At 31.7% G+C, this 20,281-nt stretch overlaps 1 protein-coding gene across 2 annotated transcripts in view; it reads left to right on the top strand.

The window, feature by feature from the left end:
• The window catches only part of LOC147079559 (actin-binding Rho-activating protein-like), an 89,981-nt gene extending 71,144 nt beyond the window's left edge, over positions 1-18,837 (top strand). The window contains exons 2-5 of one of the 2 annotated variants that reach the window (XM_085941961.1): positions 10,224-10,366; positions 12,356-12,506; positions 12,831-12,923; positions 14,684-18,837. In XM_085941961.1, the coding sequence (XP_085798087.1) occupies positions 10,224-10,366; positions 12,356-12,506; positions 12,831-12,923; positions 14,684-14,797 (501 nt within the window). In that variant the 3' untranslated portion in view covers positions 14,798-18,837. The remainder of the gene's footprint in view (positions 1-10,223; positions 10,367-12,355; positions 12,507-12,830; positions 12,924-14,683) is intronic. The other variant, XM_085941954.1, reaches the window with a different exon arrangement.
• The last annotated feature ends 1,444 nt before the right edge of the window (positions 18,838-20,281 follow it).

The following is a 20,281-nucleotide window of genomic DNA, read 5'->3' as shown; positions in this document are numbered from 1 at the left end:
CAAGATATACGAAATTCCCGATAATAAATGTGTTTCGGGCCGCACATAAAAGCTTAAAGGGCCGCAGGTTGAGTATCGCTGATCTAGGCTGTTAGACTCAGTTCATTTACGTTGTAAATGACCTAGCCGACATAGTCTCTCAATCGTAACCGATTAAACTGCAGTATAATATGTACACCTATAGAGTGTCAGCATAGCTAACCGTTGATTCCATACCATTATACCAGTATATAGTTCATTAAAAGCCTTAAATGGAGATGGGCTGGACAACAGCTCGAAGAAGAGATAATCGTAGGACAAATTTAGTCATCCAGTGGTATCCAAGAGGTACAAAACGTCCGCAAGGTAGACCTAGAGGCGCTGGATCGATGAAAAGATTCGATGAAAAGTTCTGCGGAAGTACGTGGCAACGCCATGCACAGGACCGAGAGAAGTGGAAGCAGCTTGAAGAGGCCTTCAGTGGATAGATTCAGGCTGATGATCGTGATGATACCAGTGTAGACTGGACATGGTGGTTTTGCTGATAGTGAGCTTGAACTTGTCATCTGTCAAATATCTACGTGGCGGAGAAATAGGGAATGCAAACCACATCCTCTGGGAATGCCCTGAAATGTGCACGAAAAAAGAAGAGTTGGTCAAGTCTGTCCAACTAGGTTTTGGGTTCATCGGGGAATCCGACCTGGTCGCCAAAAAGAATATTTTTGTTTGTATCTAGAAAAAAATTGTGTCATATTGCAAACGTGAGGATTATTTTTTGCTTCTCATAATATGGGCGCTCGTTGTTTTAAAGTCATCAGCCAAAACACACTTTAGTTACTTTAGTACGTGGTGACCTCAATCTTGGGTAACTGCACCTGAAACATTCCCAGGCATAAACAGCTGAAGATGATTCGCTTCAAAACTTAGTGCCTGGTTGTGGTGTGGGGCTGTTGGTTTGTGGGAATATTGGGTAGCATGATATCTTCTGATCCAATAAAATTGTTGCCGTCCTTCATTGGATCATAATATGTTTTTGCTTTTAAAAAGTTCAGGATACAGTTTATTTAGCAGAATGAATAATATCCAAGTTCTCGACGCCTGTGTGAACACAAGCTTTACAAGCGTGCTTTTAGTTCGGCGAAACGGGAAGTAGGTGGGACATAAAAATGTCTTAATAGACAGTAGCATTTGTTCGATGACGTGTTTCTCTTGTTAAGTTGTGGGATGCATCACATTAATAATACCTTTAGACATTTGGTACATTTATTAACGTCCAAATGTTTGTTTAAAACAAATCATACCTATCGACAACGATGTAATGGTTTGATGAAAATTGATTCCAATTAAGTTTTGAAATAATATTCAAATGTCATTTTCTACAATAATAATAATATACAAGGCGACTCTCGTGGTGCAGTGCGTAAGGCGCTTGCCTTCCACCCGAGAGTTCTGGGTTCGATTCCCGGTGAGGACACAACATTTATGTGTTTTTCTCAAAGCCTGGGTGTTTGTGATTGTTCAAAATTACTAACAACCACCTTGTACGAAAAAGCAGGGGCATGGTTATTAATAATTCTAACAAAAAAAAAAATACCTACAACATAATAATATATGGGGACTATGACAATTCGCCGCCGGCCGGCGCTGGGACAACTGGGCGCACGCAATCGAATGAAATTCGAAAATAAATATACGTTCGTGAATTATTATAGGTTCTTTTAAAATAATATATATTTAATATTATTATATATATTTAAATTGTTATATTATTATTTAATACTTGATGAGAATTTAAATATGCACACGTAAGTTCTTTTATTTTTATATAATGAGTCATGATAATTCTTAAACCACAATAAAAAACATTATGTTTAAAGAAAAATGAATTAAAACTACCTACCTAGTAGTTAGTATTAGATAGAAACTGATTAAAATTCTTCGTCTACTTTCTGTATAAAATCGTAACGAACGTCTATATTTTATTTCATTAAATTTTTAATTTTATTAAATAAAAAAAAAACGATTTTTTTCTTGGTTATGTACATGTTCAAACACGCGCGATATTACTCCCTACTTCGTTTATCGTTTGTCAATTTATGGCTACGGCCGTATGTTGTAGCTTAACCACTGGGAAATGCCAATAGAAATGGTGCATTTCAAATAATACTACCTTATTCTTAGGTCAATAATTATTACAAAACAATCATTATTCGTTAGATGTTTATCACATTTGAATTGTCAACGACATAGCTTATAATCAGTAATTATCTTCAAATGTGTTAATTGTGCCCATTTTTTCAATAATAAAATGCCTAATTCTCGTCAAATTTGGGATCACAGAGATTATAAAATATAATATTTTATCGTAAATATTTTACTATAATAATGTTAACATTAATTTTACTAATGGTTTTATAAATGCGGACTAAAACCTTAACACCACTACACATGGATGTACTGAAATATGACTATATTCTAAAACATTTTATGTAATAAAAATACTTTATGCAGTCATCAAATGTTTAAAATAAATATAAAGGGTAATAAGGCTTTAAAATTGTATAAATATATTATCTACAACGTTTAAGGAATGTTCAGGCTAATGCTTTGGAAATACCATAAAACTCCATTTTGACCTACGTTGGGTATGTGGGCCGTTAAGAAGGCTGTATAATATTAAATGAAGCAAATATAAATGTCTTTCTTCGATATATTATAATTAGACAACTATGTTAATTACCTTCGGAAACCTATCAAGCGCTCCGGTTCGTAAAATTTTCCATTTCGAGCGCTGTCACTCGCCACATTTTTTGCATTGTGGCTCGAATTAAATCTTATTTTATAATTGAGGAAAATTTGGTCGAAATAAGTTTTTTTGAAGTTGGTGGTGAAGTAGTTAGGTACTTCGAGAATTGATGTACGATAATTATCATAATACTTATTTTAACTATAATAAATTTAAGGAGGTTGCCAATGTGGTCACCACTTAATGCGACTATCCTATTTCAAATAACTATTTTATCATTTATAAGAAACAACAACAATATTATATGAAAATTAATAGAACACCCATATGGATTTTTGCTAGCGAAGTATGTATGGTGTAAGTATAATATTATGTTTTATCTTATTATATTGTGTGTCAAAAGAGTGTCAGTCGTGCAGAACTATTCTAACTTACATTTGAAATTTTTGAGGAGAGAGTTTTTTGAAACAACTTACTGAAATTATTTATTATCTTTATGGATAAATGGATGCATCATATTTTAGTAGGATTTTTAATGAAAAAAATGCTGCATACACTTGTCCATATAAATAATAAAAAAAACTGAAGTAGGCTGTTTCAAAAAACTCTTCTGCAAAATATTTCAAATGTGAGTTAAAATAGTTCTGCATTCAGCTGACGGTCTATTCACCAATGTTGGTGAACGTGAGGTAGGTATATACCTAATATAGTGTATACCTACTTTTCAGTTGATATTATTGTTAGCTATGAAACAATACCTAATTAAGACTGTCTATCATAAGGTCACGATGTTATACTAGGTATATTCACAAATATAAACGGCATGACGTGATAACAATAAATGTCGTTATCTATTTACGTGATTTTGCCTGCATGTATAGTAGGTACTTATGTAATTAATTATCTATACGAAACATTGACCCAATAATTGGACGCAGCATCTGACGCATAAAGACTCCTCGAAAACGTATCCGCTTATATTATATAGGGCATAGGCCATAGGGTATGTTCATACAAATTCAATTATTTCGCTAGGTAAAACGAAGAACTCTGTAAAAATGTAAAATAAATAGGTAACCAGTCAAAGAAAAGGCGAGAACCATCAGTTCTATCCAATCTTTTTCTTAAATTAAGAAACGTAAATTTGATGACAGCTATTTGTCATTTGGATTCACAAGCGTCGGTAATGAACATTGTTCTGAAGCACGATGCCAACTTTCAGCAACAAAAGCATTTCATTATCACCTGCTAAATTTTTGCAAACGAAAAGGAAGAGAGAAGTCTGAAAAATGAAGAAATCAGTTAAATATGCCAAATTAATAATCGAATATCGAGTCAAATCGACTCAAATGATTTAGTAAATGTCGTAGAACTTAGAGTTTTCAATACAAAATAGTGCAAACCCCAATATTCTTTTGGCTCTCCTAAAAAGTCGTGATTTTATCCCATTATTCCATTCACACTCACTACTTAGAAATTACTTCTATCTACATGGTGGCTGCACTTCATCATTTTGTGACACAACATTCCTTAGTGGGTCTCAGCCTCCTTCAAAAGTTTCCTCTAGTCGCCCAGATCTTCTCTTGCCCTTGAGCGGGTGCACTTATTTATGAGAAATAAAAAAGATCTAGTCCAAAACAAAAAAAAATCTACAATGTTACTGTACTAAATATTTCGATTGGACTGTCTTGAAATGGTTTGAAATCTTATTAAAAGCAATTGAAATTTGCATTATTAATAGGTCAAATTGAAAAACAAATCAAGCACATGGCTCCCAGAAAATACCATTGAGTGCTATCTAACTATTGACCTAGGTATGTTTTTTCTTCTCAATATGATTTTGTTTGTATAATCAGGTCGACGATGTGACCGACTTGTAAATTATTGGTTACGCTAAGTTGCTGTGAGTAGGGTTTGCAATTCCGGTACTCGTTAGATTTCATAATCTTGTACCTATAGGCGTAGATACCTACCATCATAAATCAACCGGTGTTCGAATTTAGAACTCATAAAAAGTATTGAATAATATGTCTAATGTTAACATGTGGCGCCCACACTCAGCGGACAACTTATACTGGTGAATCTACAATCTCGAGATCGAAAATGTTGGATTCTCGAGATACATTTGTATATAATGTTTTTTTTAAATGACACGTTTTTTCAACAAATAATGCAGTTAGTTATATTAGATAAAATATTGAAATTTAAGAAAAAAAATATCTCATATTGTCACAGAATTGCGGAAAAAATACCTATAAAATAAATTCTGGAATTAAGTGTTACGAAATGGCATATTATATCGGTACCAAATACAAAAAAAATGTGTATAATTGAAAGGTGGAAAAACAACATAATATTATTATGTCAGCACTGAACAATTTTATTTATTAACATGTAACAACAAAAATATGTATTAGGCAGTGTCATTTTGATATATTATTTATATGATGTAGGTATTTATAGAAACTCAAACTTTTGACAGAATACTGGAATCAAAGAAACTTTAACACCACTTAATTCGTGTAATGTGTTGTTTTAGACAGAAGGGATTAAATAAGAGCAAATAGACAACGACATCTCAGATATGAAAAACGTTACCTAATATAAACAAATTTACAATTTAAAATTTTACATAATAATTTTACATATAAATTCAAAGTGTTCACCACATGACATAAATACATTAACAATATTGATATAAAAATACAAGGATGAGTAATTAATAAAAATAAAAGCACATAGAAGCATACCGAGTGAACTAGGTTGATTGAACCTATCTTAAAAACTGTTAAAACGACGTCAACTAACTCATTTAAACGTAAGTGGAATATATCAATATCCGAAGCGATTTGATTGAACATAGTTATTGGCCCCCCAATTGAGGTTGACAACGTATGCTCCCGATTTTTAAGATAATTATCAGAAACACACAAGTAAATGGGAGAGTTTCCATTCACGCCCCGTCGTAAAAAATAAGTAGCTAAATAAAGATCCCTTCTAAACTTTAGTATGTAAACAGTAGGTACCGTTATTTTTGTAATCCACCCTTTAGTTTCATTTATTGTTGTCTAATCCGGAATCATAATAATTATTGAAATGCTGTGATTAAAATTGCCCTCCGTGATGCCGGGTTGCACTCCCCGTTTGTGAGAAACTATACCAACTTTAATGAATAGAAAACGTTTTTCCGAGTTGATTAATCGGCGTGTCTGTTTTATGAACTTCATTTATTTTTCCTCTTGTCAATATTATTCGCTTGCCAAAATATCGTAACCATTTTGAATGAACATCCACGTCATGTGCCAGGAAAAAACATTCAAGTGGCAGGTATTAAAGATCTTAAAAACAGCGACGCTTAAAAGTAACAACATTAATGAGTCGGCAAACGGCAGCATTCTAATAAAATGATAACGATTTCCCATCACTAATAATCAGGAGAAACTGTCTGGGACTCGACTCGAAGACGGAAAAGTGAAGAACTAATTATTAAAAAGGGGACGCACATGGAAAAATTCACTTAAGGGGGGACATGCTCAGCGTAGGTCAAAATTGAGCTTTTGTTCTATTTTCAAAGCATGATCCTGGACATACCTAAAACGTTGTAGATAATCTATTTATATAATTTTTAAACATTTGATGACTGCATAAAGTATTTTCATTACATAAAATAGTATTCTTTTAAACCTCTCGCTCTAATGTTTTAGAATATAGTCATATTTCACTACATAACTGTGCAGTGGTGTTAAGATTTTTTACGTTTATTAATTTTTAAACGCATTTATAAACCATTAGTATAATTTATGACGAGATAATTTTAGTATAATATTTACGATAAAAAATTATATTGATAATCTCTGTGATCCCAAATTTGACAAGAATTAGGGATTTTATTATTCAAAAAATCGGCAAGATTAACACATTTGAAGATAATTCTAAAGATACTCATTATAAGCTATGTATTTGACGATTCAAGTGTGATTAACATCCTACGAATAATGATTGCTTTATAATAATGATTGACCTAAGAATAAGGTAGGTATGTTTTTTTAAAATACGCCATTTATTTTGTCATCCCCCAGTGGTTAATCTACATCTACAACATACGGCCGTAGCCATAAATTGACAAACTAAAATTGAAGTAGGGAGTAAGATCATGTTAACGCGCGTGTTTGAACATGCACCTAACCGAAAAAAAATCTTTATTTTTTAAACGGTAGGTACATGTTCAATATTCATATTCGTATACGACTATTGCCACTCAATTATTAAGGCTAAACCTCAGTTGAGCCATGGTCTAAAAAGATTGTGGCTAGGCGATGCGCGGATTGCGGGTCGCGGGTGCAAATGACGAACGAAATATAATTTGTCATAAAAATCCAACATGCGTCCATTTAATGTTCTGTTTATTGTTCTATTAGTAACAATACTAATATATTCATTGACATGTTTTCTTTTTCAAGTAAATGGGTAACGTTTTTAGTCATCTTTACATGATTTAAGAATTAATAACCCCGTTGCCATCACGAAACAAATTGACGTATTCACACCCCGACGTTCGCTCTCCGAATGCCAGCGAGTCCAAAATTTCGTCGCGCCTATAGTTGAAAATTATTTGCCGTTTCACTGATGTAACGTCTTAAGGGTCTCGTACCTTATTTCTGACTTCATGACTTCTTTCTGACCTATCTATCTGCATTAGCTAATAATAATCACTGGCAAGATGTATCGTCTTAATCCATCCAATAGGTTCGAAATGATTAGGTGACTACAATGTAACAATCAGTTTAAGGCGTCGTGAAAACCTACACAACAATAATATTAGTAGATGGTCTTAGGAAATTTCTCAGCAGCAACCTCAAAATGATTCTATAATCTATATTGAAAGAGATGTGATCTTCCTGCGATCTATTAGTCAGAAGATTTAAAAGGGGGCTTCGAAACAGTTCAAACCAGCCATCAAATTATCAAATCACAAATATTGTGTATAAAATATTACCCAAAGCATACACAAACTTCTGCAACTAATATCTAAGGGGCATATGACATAACTTGCAAACAGATACGTTCTTGTCATTTTCATTGTCTTCAATAATAATTTGATAGATAGATAGATATTTTTACTATGTACGTTGGTAGTTATCGTGCTTGTCAGCCAGTGTCTTGGGCCTCCAAGTCTCTAACCCTGTCACTGTCCAGCCCCTCTGTCCTCCACCGTATTAGCGCTGGGCATGCTGCATCTCTTTCTACACAGTCCAACCACCGCAGTCTACGTCTACCGACCGTCTTTTTCTCTTATCTTTGGTGATTGGCTGTCTTCGATCATTAAGACAATGTGGCCTACCCAATAGAGTCGCCCCACTTTTATGTTTGAGACGACGGGATACCATCGTATAATGCGTACAGTCTGTGGTCGTACCTTCCTCGCCAAGTGTCATTTTTCTTGCACGGTTCCAAAGATCTTGCTAAGTACGTATATTTCTTTCAAAGATGTCCAGTTTCCTCTCATATTTTTTGATAAGGCCCAGCATTCTGACCCATAGGTCAGTCAATATGCCTGATCAGGGTCTTGTATAATTTTATTTTGAGAGGAGACTTGGTCTGAAGGTATAGGTATGCGACTTGAATTATTGAGAACGCAAATGTTTCAGGTCTTTAAATAATTGTCTTTGGTTGAATTAAAGATATCGTGTGTGACGTCGTATACAGTTTCAATTTCCAACCAAAATGACGATGAAATCGGTACCCACAAACACTCATGTAGGTACCTAATGATCGTGATTTTTTTTGAAATCCTATGTGATAATACAGTCAAACTTGGTTATTACGAGGAAGATGGGACCGACTGAATTTGCTCGTTATGTCAGAGAATAGGTATTTTTAAATGAACGGTCACATAACACAAAACGTCACAATTCAAACAAAAATACACTATTAGAATTTTTCCCCGAAAGAAGCATGGCATTCATAACTTTACTACAAAATAAGTTGTTTATTGTAGTAATGAACGCTGGTAGGTCTACCTGGTGACTTCACAAACCTTGGATTTTTTACATGCAATTTCAACCGTATGCCTGTATGCTTTTTCAATATTTTTGGCAAAAACACCAATTAGGTTGGTACTTAGACACTTAACTAGTGTCATAAACGTAATCTGATTCCGGCGGCATCCTGTCCGGTCGGAGTTTATTGCTTAGGCCGCTTAGGGTCGAAATGTTTTTAAACGATCGACACATTAAGAGTTTTAAGAAAAATTTTGACCATATTTTAGCTCGGTAGAGCCGATAAGTAAGTCTTAATAAAAGTGAATACATATATGGAGAAAATCATAAACTAAAATGTCAACGAATGTTTCCTCGTTACATCCGAAATATCGCTATATCCATGATCGTAATAATCGGGTGCGAACTAATTTTTTTTACTATATTTTTATTTTTCAGACATCTAGATGCCGTTTTAATAATTATTATGGTCCACTGTCTAATACGAAAGCTAAGAAATAATAATACAATTATTCTATTTTTCCACATTTTTATTCATATTGTATTTAATTATTTTGTTGGCAGCGAAAGTCTATTGTCTACCCGCGACCGAGATTAATTATTGATTGTTCAGTGGAAAGTTTTCAACAATAGATATAATGTTATCAATCAATAGAAGATATTCTCGTTGTTGCCAATTTATTGGCACTCAACCCTCGTGACTCAACTCATTTTCACGTGATTTTACAAGACAAAGATTTTATCACGTGTGTTATAAAATAATAATGGTTTACTGAAATGATCATTTTACAATCTCACTTTTAAAATAAACAGTAATATTAAAACATAAAAGGTAGGTACCTACCTACTTGCATTGTACGACCCATGGATTACATTGTCTTGTGAAACATTATGTATTTACAACGCATTCTGTGGTAAGCTATTTTTTTGTTGAACGGATTAAAAAAAGACTGTACATAATATTGCTAAATCAATATAGATTGGCAAAAAACGTTTGCTATATTTAGTATCCCTATTTATAATATTATTTTTTACGACTGGCATTCTCGTGAATTGTGATTCAGAATCTAGCAATACTTCCAAATGTCAGTTCAGTTGTCAAAATAAATGTGTTTCATGATTAAACAAGTTTGTTTGTGTCATATTTAACGTTATTTATTGAATGTATATCAAAAATTATTTATTTGAACTATGTATGATAATTATATGAGAATAAATATGTCTCCTAAATTTAATAGAGGATTACCGAAAAATGAGAGTATCAACCTCAGAAACTTAGTTTATCAACAGTATGATAATACCCTGCCTGCCATAAAAATGAATAGATCAATATCGAGTAAGTTTCCAAAGATGGATTATGTGGAATATATTATGAAAAATATCTATATATATATATATATACCGCAAATGCTAACATGTTCTGAACAAAGAACCAATTATCTACCATGTCAAAAGGGTGAAGTGTCTTTATAATAAGTACGTTTTTCTTATTTTTTCAGGATTCCTCTCTTCAAGATAAAGTAGCAAGATTCAACAATGTGGCGTCAGCACACAAACAAAGTCAACAGCTCAACCCCTTCTCTGACTCATGTGGTGGAAACAATTTATTAAAACCCAAATTTGGGTCCGAGGATTATGGGAGGTAATATTAAAATTAATCATATTATTGTATTTGTTATCCATGCAATTAAAGAGCAATCTATAAACAGATATCTGCAACACCATTAGTTTAACTCACCAATTTTTTGCAAAATTCTATTTGATTTCTTCAATCTCGGGATAAGTACTAACTGGATTGCAAGATTTGTCTGGGATTGCGATTCTTGGATCAGCAATAATTAATTTAGTTAAATCGGTAGTTTGGGAAGGTGGTTTTGTAAGTGCCACTGATGAGAAATTATCAACTCCACATTATCTACTCTCAAAAGTTGTATTATTTGCATTCTATACATAATTATCTGCCCCTTTAAAATATGTAGCCCCGAAGCAACCCTCATTTCTCTCAGCTCTTGAATTCATGTGAATTTATCCATATCGTCGGTGTTTTGTAAAAACGGCGAATCAACCATTTTGGCGAAATCGAGATTTTAATGAAAATACAATATGTACCCCACTAGCTTTGTTGTGTTAAAACGGCGAATTTTTATCTACACAGGAAAGACTTAAAAACGATAATCGACTTAAATTAAATTAATTAAAATTACGAAATAAAAAGCAAATGTGACATATTAGGCCTTTTAAAATATTATATAATAATACCTATTATAATGACAGTATTCTTTCTAAGCTTTATTATAAACTTGTTAGGTATTTATAATCATCTACAGGTAAAAAACAAATAAATGTCAAAAGTTAAAAATCCTCCTCCCGTAAAGTAGCATTTTGGTTAATTCGCCCTTTTTACAAAACACCGACGATATTATCTTCTTGAAGGCATTTTTGAAACTAATTATTATTAAAAACTCTAAATATTTTGATTAATTTTTAATGGCATTTATATGATGAAGAACATTTAAAGACAAACAATGGGATCTGTCATTGTAGTCAGCACAATTTTTTAAACAGCTTGCGGCGCTGGGAATTTATTACAGCGCACACTTAGGCCTACCGCGCATGGACGATTACATAACCGGCCGGTAGCATTCGGACAATCGTTGGTTTGCTCGCGCATGATCCAAATTATTACCGGCCAGTATGTTTGAGCGCGCATGGCGTGATATAGATCGGAGGCAATGCGCGCGCACTGAAGATATGCTTCCGCACTGAAAAATGGCGGACGCAATATAAGAAACGTCAAAATGGATTTTGTAAAGCTTATATTATATAATATATAGAAGTTTTGTATAGATTATCAAACTGTTTTAAAATGTGGGTGTATATATTATTAATTTATGAAGAAAGAAACTGAAAAAATGGGACTGGTACGCGCATGCAAAGCCAATAGGTACGCATCGATGAACTGTCAAGTCAAATGTGGCGGTTCGATGTATGCGTGCGCTACATACGACCGCGTCACTTGTGCGTGCATGTATGAGTGCACTCTCGGCCGGCCATGACTTGTCATGTGCGGGCTCTCATTTAAAAGCATTGCCAATGAGACCCCGGCCGGTTCGAATCGGTGTAAAATTTTGTGTCTGAGCACAGATTTTCAATTCGGCCGTTCGCTCGATCGTCCATGCGCGGGGTTGCATTGCAATACGATGGTTACAACTCCTCGATTGTTAACCGTACGATAGGAAATCGTTCATGCGCGGTAGGCCTTAGAATACCTCTGGCCTTATAGCGTTGAACAATTGGCTGACAATCAATCTTCATAAAAAAAAATATTATAATATAATATGCTAGTGATGGGGACGAAATTGTGATATTATGTTTTTAAAGTTTCTTGTGTACAATTGAGGAATTGGATAAAAAAGAATCCTAAGTAAAATTATAATTTTAAAATTCTTAATTTTTTCTTCTTTACCATCTCACTAAAAATAATTTCGATCTCATGGGTACAGGTGCCGCTAGTGGTCATAATGTCAATATACAGTGTTTTAGCATCAAAAAATTAAAACAATTTCTTTTCAAAACTATAGAATATGAGTCGATAATATGTTCATAAAATATCTTATTATCTGAATTCCAGACCTGCTCCGGGTTCCTTAACAGAAGCTCGAGGTGTAAAAGCATTTTCCCACGTATGTAAAGAGATGCTGGAGCTGTGTGATGTCATCAACCAATACGGAGAGGTAGTCGATGAAAATATTCGTGTCATTGCATTTGGGTACTTATTTGAGGTATGATATCTTTATGACATATTTGCTTTCATACAATGTAACTATGTTTAAATTTAATAAATACATGTAATTTTATTTCAATAAGTCATCGTTTTAAGCAGCCACGCTTCATGGTTTTCCATGACATCATCGCTTTATTACAAAGTTAATAATCCACATAAGCATTATATGTGTGTCAAGTTTCAACAAAATAAAATTCTTAATTGGACGTGGACAAATTATTTTTTTTAAATCTTACAAAAACGACGTAAACCATTTATAGTAGTTCAGGTTAATTGAATGCCCTTATTGTACCTAATATATTTTTTAATTTAATATTTTCAGATATACACCCGCATTAACGATAAGCTTGTTGGCTTACTTCTTAGATCGCGCAAGCATCAATTTATTGCATTTGAAGGAGAATGTCTGTTCCAGGTGAGATATTCTTTTGAGGCGAATTTTATAAACTCTGCATGTTAATTTATGACTTCCGTATGTATTATTATATTCTACAAAAATATATTGTGTTGCAGTTGCGTAAAGTAAACCCCAAGATATCTTTAATGTTATATTACACTACCTTGTGTAAAAAATAATATTCTTTTTTGAAGAAATTGCATGATGTAATTTACTGTATCCATTGATTTCATGTTTCAATTTTTCAAGTTTCATTCAAATATTAACTCTTATCGGTATTGAGTTATTATTGCTGTTATGAATTATTTATTTTTTGTCCATTTTAATTCTTCATTGAATAAATATTTCATTATTGCCTTATCGATTATTATTTTGCTTTTCTTAATTTTACTGTCTTTCACCAAAATATATTTTAATTTGCACATTATGTAATCACTTTAAAATATTTGGGCTATTTTTAATATGTACATAACATATTTCTGTAATAATAATATTTTCGCTCATATATAGCAACTTTATCAGATTTTTTAAAGTTTATTGCACTTAGCGTTTCATATTATTAAATATTTTAAGGATTATGTTAATTTCATTCCATAACTTCTTTGCCGTTCCTGTATAATTCTTGATTAATAAGTATTAATATCGCATAATGAGTTTGTTGCATATTTTTATATTGTTATTTGCGACAATGATTTTTATAAACATACGTTATAATATAAATAATGATTGAATATGTGGCATGCGTGACATTTTCTTTGCATGATAATCTTGTACCGTACCCATTAAAACATAGAAAAGTAGCTATAATAAGTAAATGTTAGTTAATTTATTCTCATCTTGGCTGGCGATGATGTATTTATGTCATATTTTGAACTTGCTCGCAAATATGATTCACTTGTCTTAAAATATCTCTAGTGTAAAGATAAATATTTTCGTTTGACAATACATATTCATTTCTGATAAGAGACTGCTTACCTACAGTTTCATAATATGTACTCTTATCATACAAAATAAATTTAAAATTTCAATAGTAATGATAGTGATGAAATAAAATATATAAGTCATCCCCTGTAAAGATAAGCTGGTCATTTTATTTCTAACAACTAAATTAGCTTGCAAGATATATTTTTATTGTTCAAAAACCTACATAAACATACTTTTTTTTATTAATTTGTTATTCATGTTGCTGTTCAATTCATTTTATAGTTTGTGCATCGCTATATATAGCGTTAGATATTTTAATACACTAGTAGAAGTCGCTATTGCAAAACTTTCTCTAAATTATTTTAAGACTACAGTAGATTTCAGAAAACACATAAGAGTATTTTGAAACTATGAAATAATGTCATCACTGAGATGCATAATGTAAGAATATATTTTTAACAATTGACACAAATGTGATGCAAATAAATTACATAATGTGTTGATGACATTTTCTTATTTTGAAAGACATTATATTATGCGCAGTTTTCTGAAATATATTCCTGTCATAAGATTTGTTAACACTTGTCATGACTTTGTAAAACTGCTATGCTATTGTTCATGAATAATTACAATTTCGTTTATAGCTGAACTGAATTAGGTGAAAATAAAATATTTGCTTCTCTGCGTTGAATCTGGTTATGGTTATAGTATATTTATCTCGTGAAGGTGTAATCTGCTAGCCAGGATGTGTAGTAAGAAAATTAAATAAGAAACTTGTCTGCGGGGTGCGGATACGCCTTCGTGAGATAATGACACTATACAATATTTTATTTGGTTGTTATTTTTGTTCACAGAGGCGAGATGATGATGTCCCTGTTTATCTAATAAAACCAATTAAAGAGATCAGAAACCTGTGCCAAGAAAAAGTGGAAGCTGCAAGGCGCTCTATCACGCCAACGCCCCAATAAGTGCGTGTGCCCCGAGGAAAGCTAGCCAAATTTTCACATTTTGAGTGAAATAACATGATAAACATGCGAAAATTTTACACGCTATATAAAAATGTATACTGTAGGTACATTGATTATTTGTTACCAAAAATATTAACATGACCATACTGTGTAAATTGAATAATTTGAAATATTAAGAACAAACTAATATTCTTGCGATATTAGGCTTTAGTATTATTATTATATTTCCTACAATAATTATTAGTGAAAAATTATCATTTATAATAATTTAACAAGACATTTTTCTCATTTTAAATCATTAATTTATATAATTTATTAAGTGTCTGATATTAGATAATATATTTAACAATTTGAACTATATGTAGAACCATTGATTAAAATTGGAAATGAGGAGTTTGATGTAAAAATCTTGTCAAAAATTAGCCAGATACAAACTGAAAAGAATTGTGTCAACCAAGTTTATTTTACAAAAAACGGAAAATAATCATTTTCAATTTTGTAATTTCACATCTTCAATTTTAGTTTGGTTGATTAGATACCTTATGTTATGTGACGCAGGTGAATGTAACATTGTTGTCAATGGTGACCGACCATCAGAAGGAAAATAACATTTTGTAATTATAATTAAGTTAATTATTTAATTTAGTCGTAATATTCATTAAATGCACAGTACGCGTACTTTTGTATTAAAATTATTGTTACTGAAGTACTGATAGGTACTTCTTTTCTTGCTAAGGGCATATCACAATGAAGATCACAGAAATATTTTTATACATAAAATTAAATTAAATGGATGAAATATTTATACGTACGAATTTGAATTAGTTATTCAAATTCGTTATTGTGTAAACACCGATAGGATCACAAAAGAGAAAGACATAATTTATAAAATGTGTGGTATCGGGAAACAAAATTGTTAGAAAATTGTTTTACTGTTGCAATTGATGTCATATTTTTCATATAATACGGCAACACTCGCGATTTTCCAGAATCAAAAATGTAACCCATTTTTTAAATTATAATTTTACACAAGTTTCTCTAAAGAGGTGTACACATTATTCTTTTATCTCTTATACATATAATTAATTTTTAAACGACAATAGACACACATCATCCTTAAGACTGATGGCAATGATGTTACCCATAAACAGCTAAGACAGTGGGTTGTAGTACCAATAATAATTTATAATACAGTTACAAAATGCATTCTAGTGAAATAATTAAACAGATTAATTCGATGGGTTGTCCACAGACAATGTATGTCCAGATTTTACAGAAACTGAGTTATACCTTTATGCTATAAAAATATTGTAGTGAGAAGATATTATTATCTTTCAAATACGCTTTTCTCAAAATATTTTAATCTAGACATACAACAGTGCGCTAAGCTGTCGCCTTATTCTGGAAAATCGTGAGTCCACTGTATTTCCATATGGTACCGAACATTCCTAATCAAAATAACAAAACCTGTATTTTTAAATTGGCAATCACCTTATTAACTATATTATATAGATTTTTTAACTCCGCTGGGAATCGTATTAACATCATGATAAATAATAACTATTTGGGACGGCTCGTTTTTAGAGTTCACATGGGAAAGAATAACCAACTAATAGAATTAAATATTAATCTTACGATGTTATCTAGAATAAATACCTCCACTTTCTTGGCTAGCACCATTTTTTTCCCATCATTTGTAGAAATTAATGGATGTACATTGCTCGAGATTGGTCAGTTACAGCTTAGCTAACTACATGATATATATTGTGTGATTGTTTTTTTCTCTCGCCTTGGAAGAAATTTGAGAAATATATTAAATATGCAGCATCGTCAATAAAATAAATGCAATTAAAATATTCAGTCCTTTGTATGAGAAAATATTTATTCTTGCTTGTTTGATATCAGCATTTGCAACCTGTATTCTACATCAGCACATCTACTATAAAAAATAATAATATATCAAATGTTGATAATGTGTTAAATTTGCGATATCAATAAATTAATGTTGAAACGTAATAAGTTGGAGCGGTTAATAATGTTGAAATACTATCATCAACATATTAGTGGAATGTGGTAAATAAATGAACTCTTTTAGGCAATAACGGTGCATATTGTAAATTCGTATTCAAGTTTTTTTGTATATTGAGGTTTAGTTCTGATTAATAGATTAATGCAAACACCATCTCAAGAAACAATCACAATCGCAAGACTATGATGGTAATGTATGCACATGATCAATGAGACAATTGAAAGTTTGTGTATTTAACTAACTTTGGCCCCACCTGTATTTATGAATACGAGCCGCCACTGATCATAATAAATAAGTAATTAAATAAATAAATAAGTCAAACATTCTACCTTTAACATTTTTTTTACTGTAAATTTTATTTATACCTACTTAAAAACATCTTTTTAATTTCACTCTAAGAGGTTTGTGTTTTAAAATAATTTTTATTTGCTTTTCTTGCAAGGTGATTGCTTTTTTAAGACAGATAATAAAATAAAAAACATAGTGAGATAATTTTTATTCATTCTATGTTTCGGGACAGTTTTGTTTTTATTGTAGAAATTCGTAAAGTATTGATTGTATTAAATTTTAACACTTCAACTATTTTAATATGGGCAGTGATAACATCGGTATCTGTATTTAATTCTTAAATGTAAAATTAATTTGTCGACAATATTTATTTTGTATTAATAAGTTGTACCGTCAACATGATAATATTATTATTTAAATTATATCATATTAAACGTATTATTTAAGAGCGATTTTAATATAATAATTTGTTTGTGATGTAGATGAACACAATATTTGTATTTAAAATAGCTGTTAATACTAAAATAATAAATTTGGAAAAACCATTTACCTTTATTTCTCCATTAATCTAACATAATATTATTAATTAAATTATTACTTTTTTTATTAACCGGATGTATGCCACAAGCGTGCACGCAAGGCCGGTCATAGAAAACTGTACTTTACACTCACTACACTAGTCCCGGTCGGTTTTTTTTAAATAAATTAATATATTGTCCACAATATACTGCCATCTCTTGTAATGTATGCTAAAAAAACTTCAACGCCATCCGATATATAGAACATGCACATAAAGCACAAAGAAATTAACATTATCCCTGATCTTGAAGGCATGTCAAACTTCAAATTGCAAATACTCCATAACATGATTTTTGAGAATTAAAATTTTTTGGCAGTACGCAAGATTTAAGAATGCTAAATTCTTTTTGAGGAAGTTCTAAGACGAGTCAATAAGACCAGAAAAATTACACGTACTCGGTCTTATTTTCCGGAATGAAAAGTATAATTTACTCCCACCTCATAATGCAGGGGAAGGTAGAGGGCAGCAGAAGCGTATGTAGAAGGAGGTTCTCTTGGCTATGTAAGTGTTTTGACTATTCCTGTGAACATAACGTTGGTGTTTTGTAAAAAGGGCGAATTAACCAAAATGCTATTTTACAGGAGGATTTTTAACTTTTGACATTTATTTGTTTATTACCTGTGGATGATTATAAATATCTAACAAGTTTATAATAAAGCTTAGAAAGAATACTGTCATTATAATAGGCATTATTATATAATATTTTAAAAGGCCTGATATGTCACATTCGGTTTTTATTCCTAATACTAAATGGATATTTGCCCCTATGATTATCGTTTTTAAGTACTTTCTTGTAGAGATACAAATTCGCCGTTTTTACACAACAAAGCTAGTAGGGTACATATTGTATTTTCATTAAAATCCCGATTTCACCAAAATGGTTGATTCGCCCTTTTAAACACTGACGAATTAAGTAAGTATTATTTAACATACATCATTTAAAAACACCTCAAATATATACTTACTAGAAAAAACTTTTTTGAAAAAATATGACGTCTGACGGGACTTGAACTTATAACCACTGGATTCGTGCCGATGTGCTTTATCAATTAAGCTACCTGCTATGTGCACCTTAGTTGATTACAACGAAATTAACGAGTAATTCGTACATGAAATGCTTATCAATAGGGTTTTAAAGTTATGTCTATTCAATATAAAGAATGTTTCATTCTCAAATCTTGTGAATCATTTGTTGAATAAAGGAAATAGTTTATTAAAAAAATAAGTATTATTTCTACCTAAAATTATATTTTAGTATTTAAAAAATACTCATAATTAAATGATTTCTTTACATGTCAAAGTCAATGTTGAATGTTTCCTATTAACCAGTTCTATGCCTTCACTGAGTTTTTTCGCTCTATGAGGCCGTGATTGACATTGACTTTAAACTCAAATTAATTAAAATTAAACGCAGTGACTCCTGCTTGAATAGCTATGGAATACTAAGCCACAAATTATCGGTATTACAGCGATTATAGTAATAGCTTCGCTCTACATTCAACGTGTGTAGTTAAAAATATGCGGCCTGTCGGATACTGCCATAGTAATATCGTGAGGCATAGAAAAGGTTAAGTCTTTGCATGTTATCTATGGTCTTCGCCACTGGTAAGTGCTAAATAAATGCCAAGCAAGGAGTCTTCGCCACTGATGTATGCATACGCTGGGTTTCATAATGAGTTAGTATTCAAACCAGTCTGTTAATTAAATATATTAGCGACATATAATTCAGATTTGCCTTAAAATTCTATCTAGTTTTTATGTTGTCTACTTTCTCCTGTGTTAACTCAATAATTATATTATTGCAAATATAAATAATAATAGAGGAACCCTTTAAATATACACAAAAAGATTTATTAGTAGAGCCATTGAAATGTAGATGTCAATATGATGATTAATTTGATAATAAATAAATATTATTATGAACAGTAAGTAAAATATTTATCTCCTCAAATTTTCTGTTCTCCTAGATTAAAATGCTGTTATAAAAATTTTCATATCACATCAAAACAAAATTGTATAAAGTTGTTATCAACAGGATGGTTTAAAGTAAAATTTATCTTCTCGCATTCCCTGTTCTCCTGTTAATAAATTGCAGTTATCAAAATTCAATTCTGATTCAAAACGTTATTTAAAAAGTAATATTATGATGAATAATGCAGTTTTCGTTATATAGGGAACCTAATCACCAACATTTGGCAGACTGTCCGTTCACGGCAATACTCGTAAGAGGATTTTTCATAAATGTTTTTCCTCGACAAGTCTGGATAATGATTCACCAAGCCTTATATGCAATTAATGTAACAAGAAATAGAAAATGGGCTAACGGCTAGGGCATATTATATCTAAAGTTACATAGGAAAATATTAACCCTAGTTTCCGCTGCATCAATCGAGATTCTGGTGTCATACAAGATAGTCGATGATCATTCACAGGTGTGTATTCTCTAGAATTTCAGGATACAGGACTGTTTATTAATTCTAAGAATTTTTTTGAGGTTATTTAGTGATATTATATGAAATGTTAAAGAAAAAAGTATCAGGGATTCAGAAAACAAACAAGGTAATTTTGGCATTTATTCAGAACTACA

Source organism: Rhyacophila brunnea, unplaced genomic scaffold (assembly GCF_057557595.1).
Source record: "Rhyacophila brunnea isolate RB1 unplaced genomic scaffold, BYU_Rbru_1.0 scaffold_1, whole genome shotgun sequence".
Taxonomy (NCBI): Eukaryota; Metazoa; Arthropoda; class Insecta; order Trichoptera; family Rhyacophilidae; genus Rhyacophila; species Rhyacophila brunnea.
Note: the sequence above shows the minus strand (reverse complement) of the source record. Positions and strands in the feature narration are given on the sequence as shown.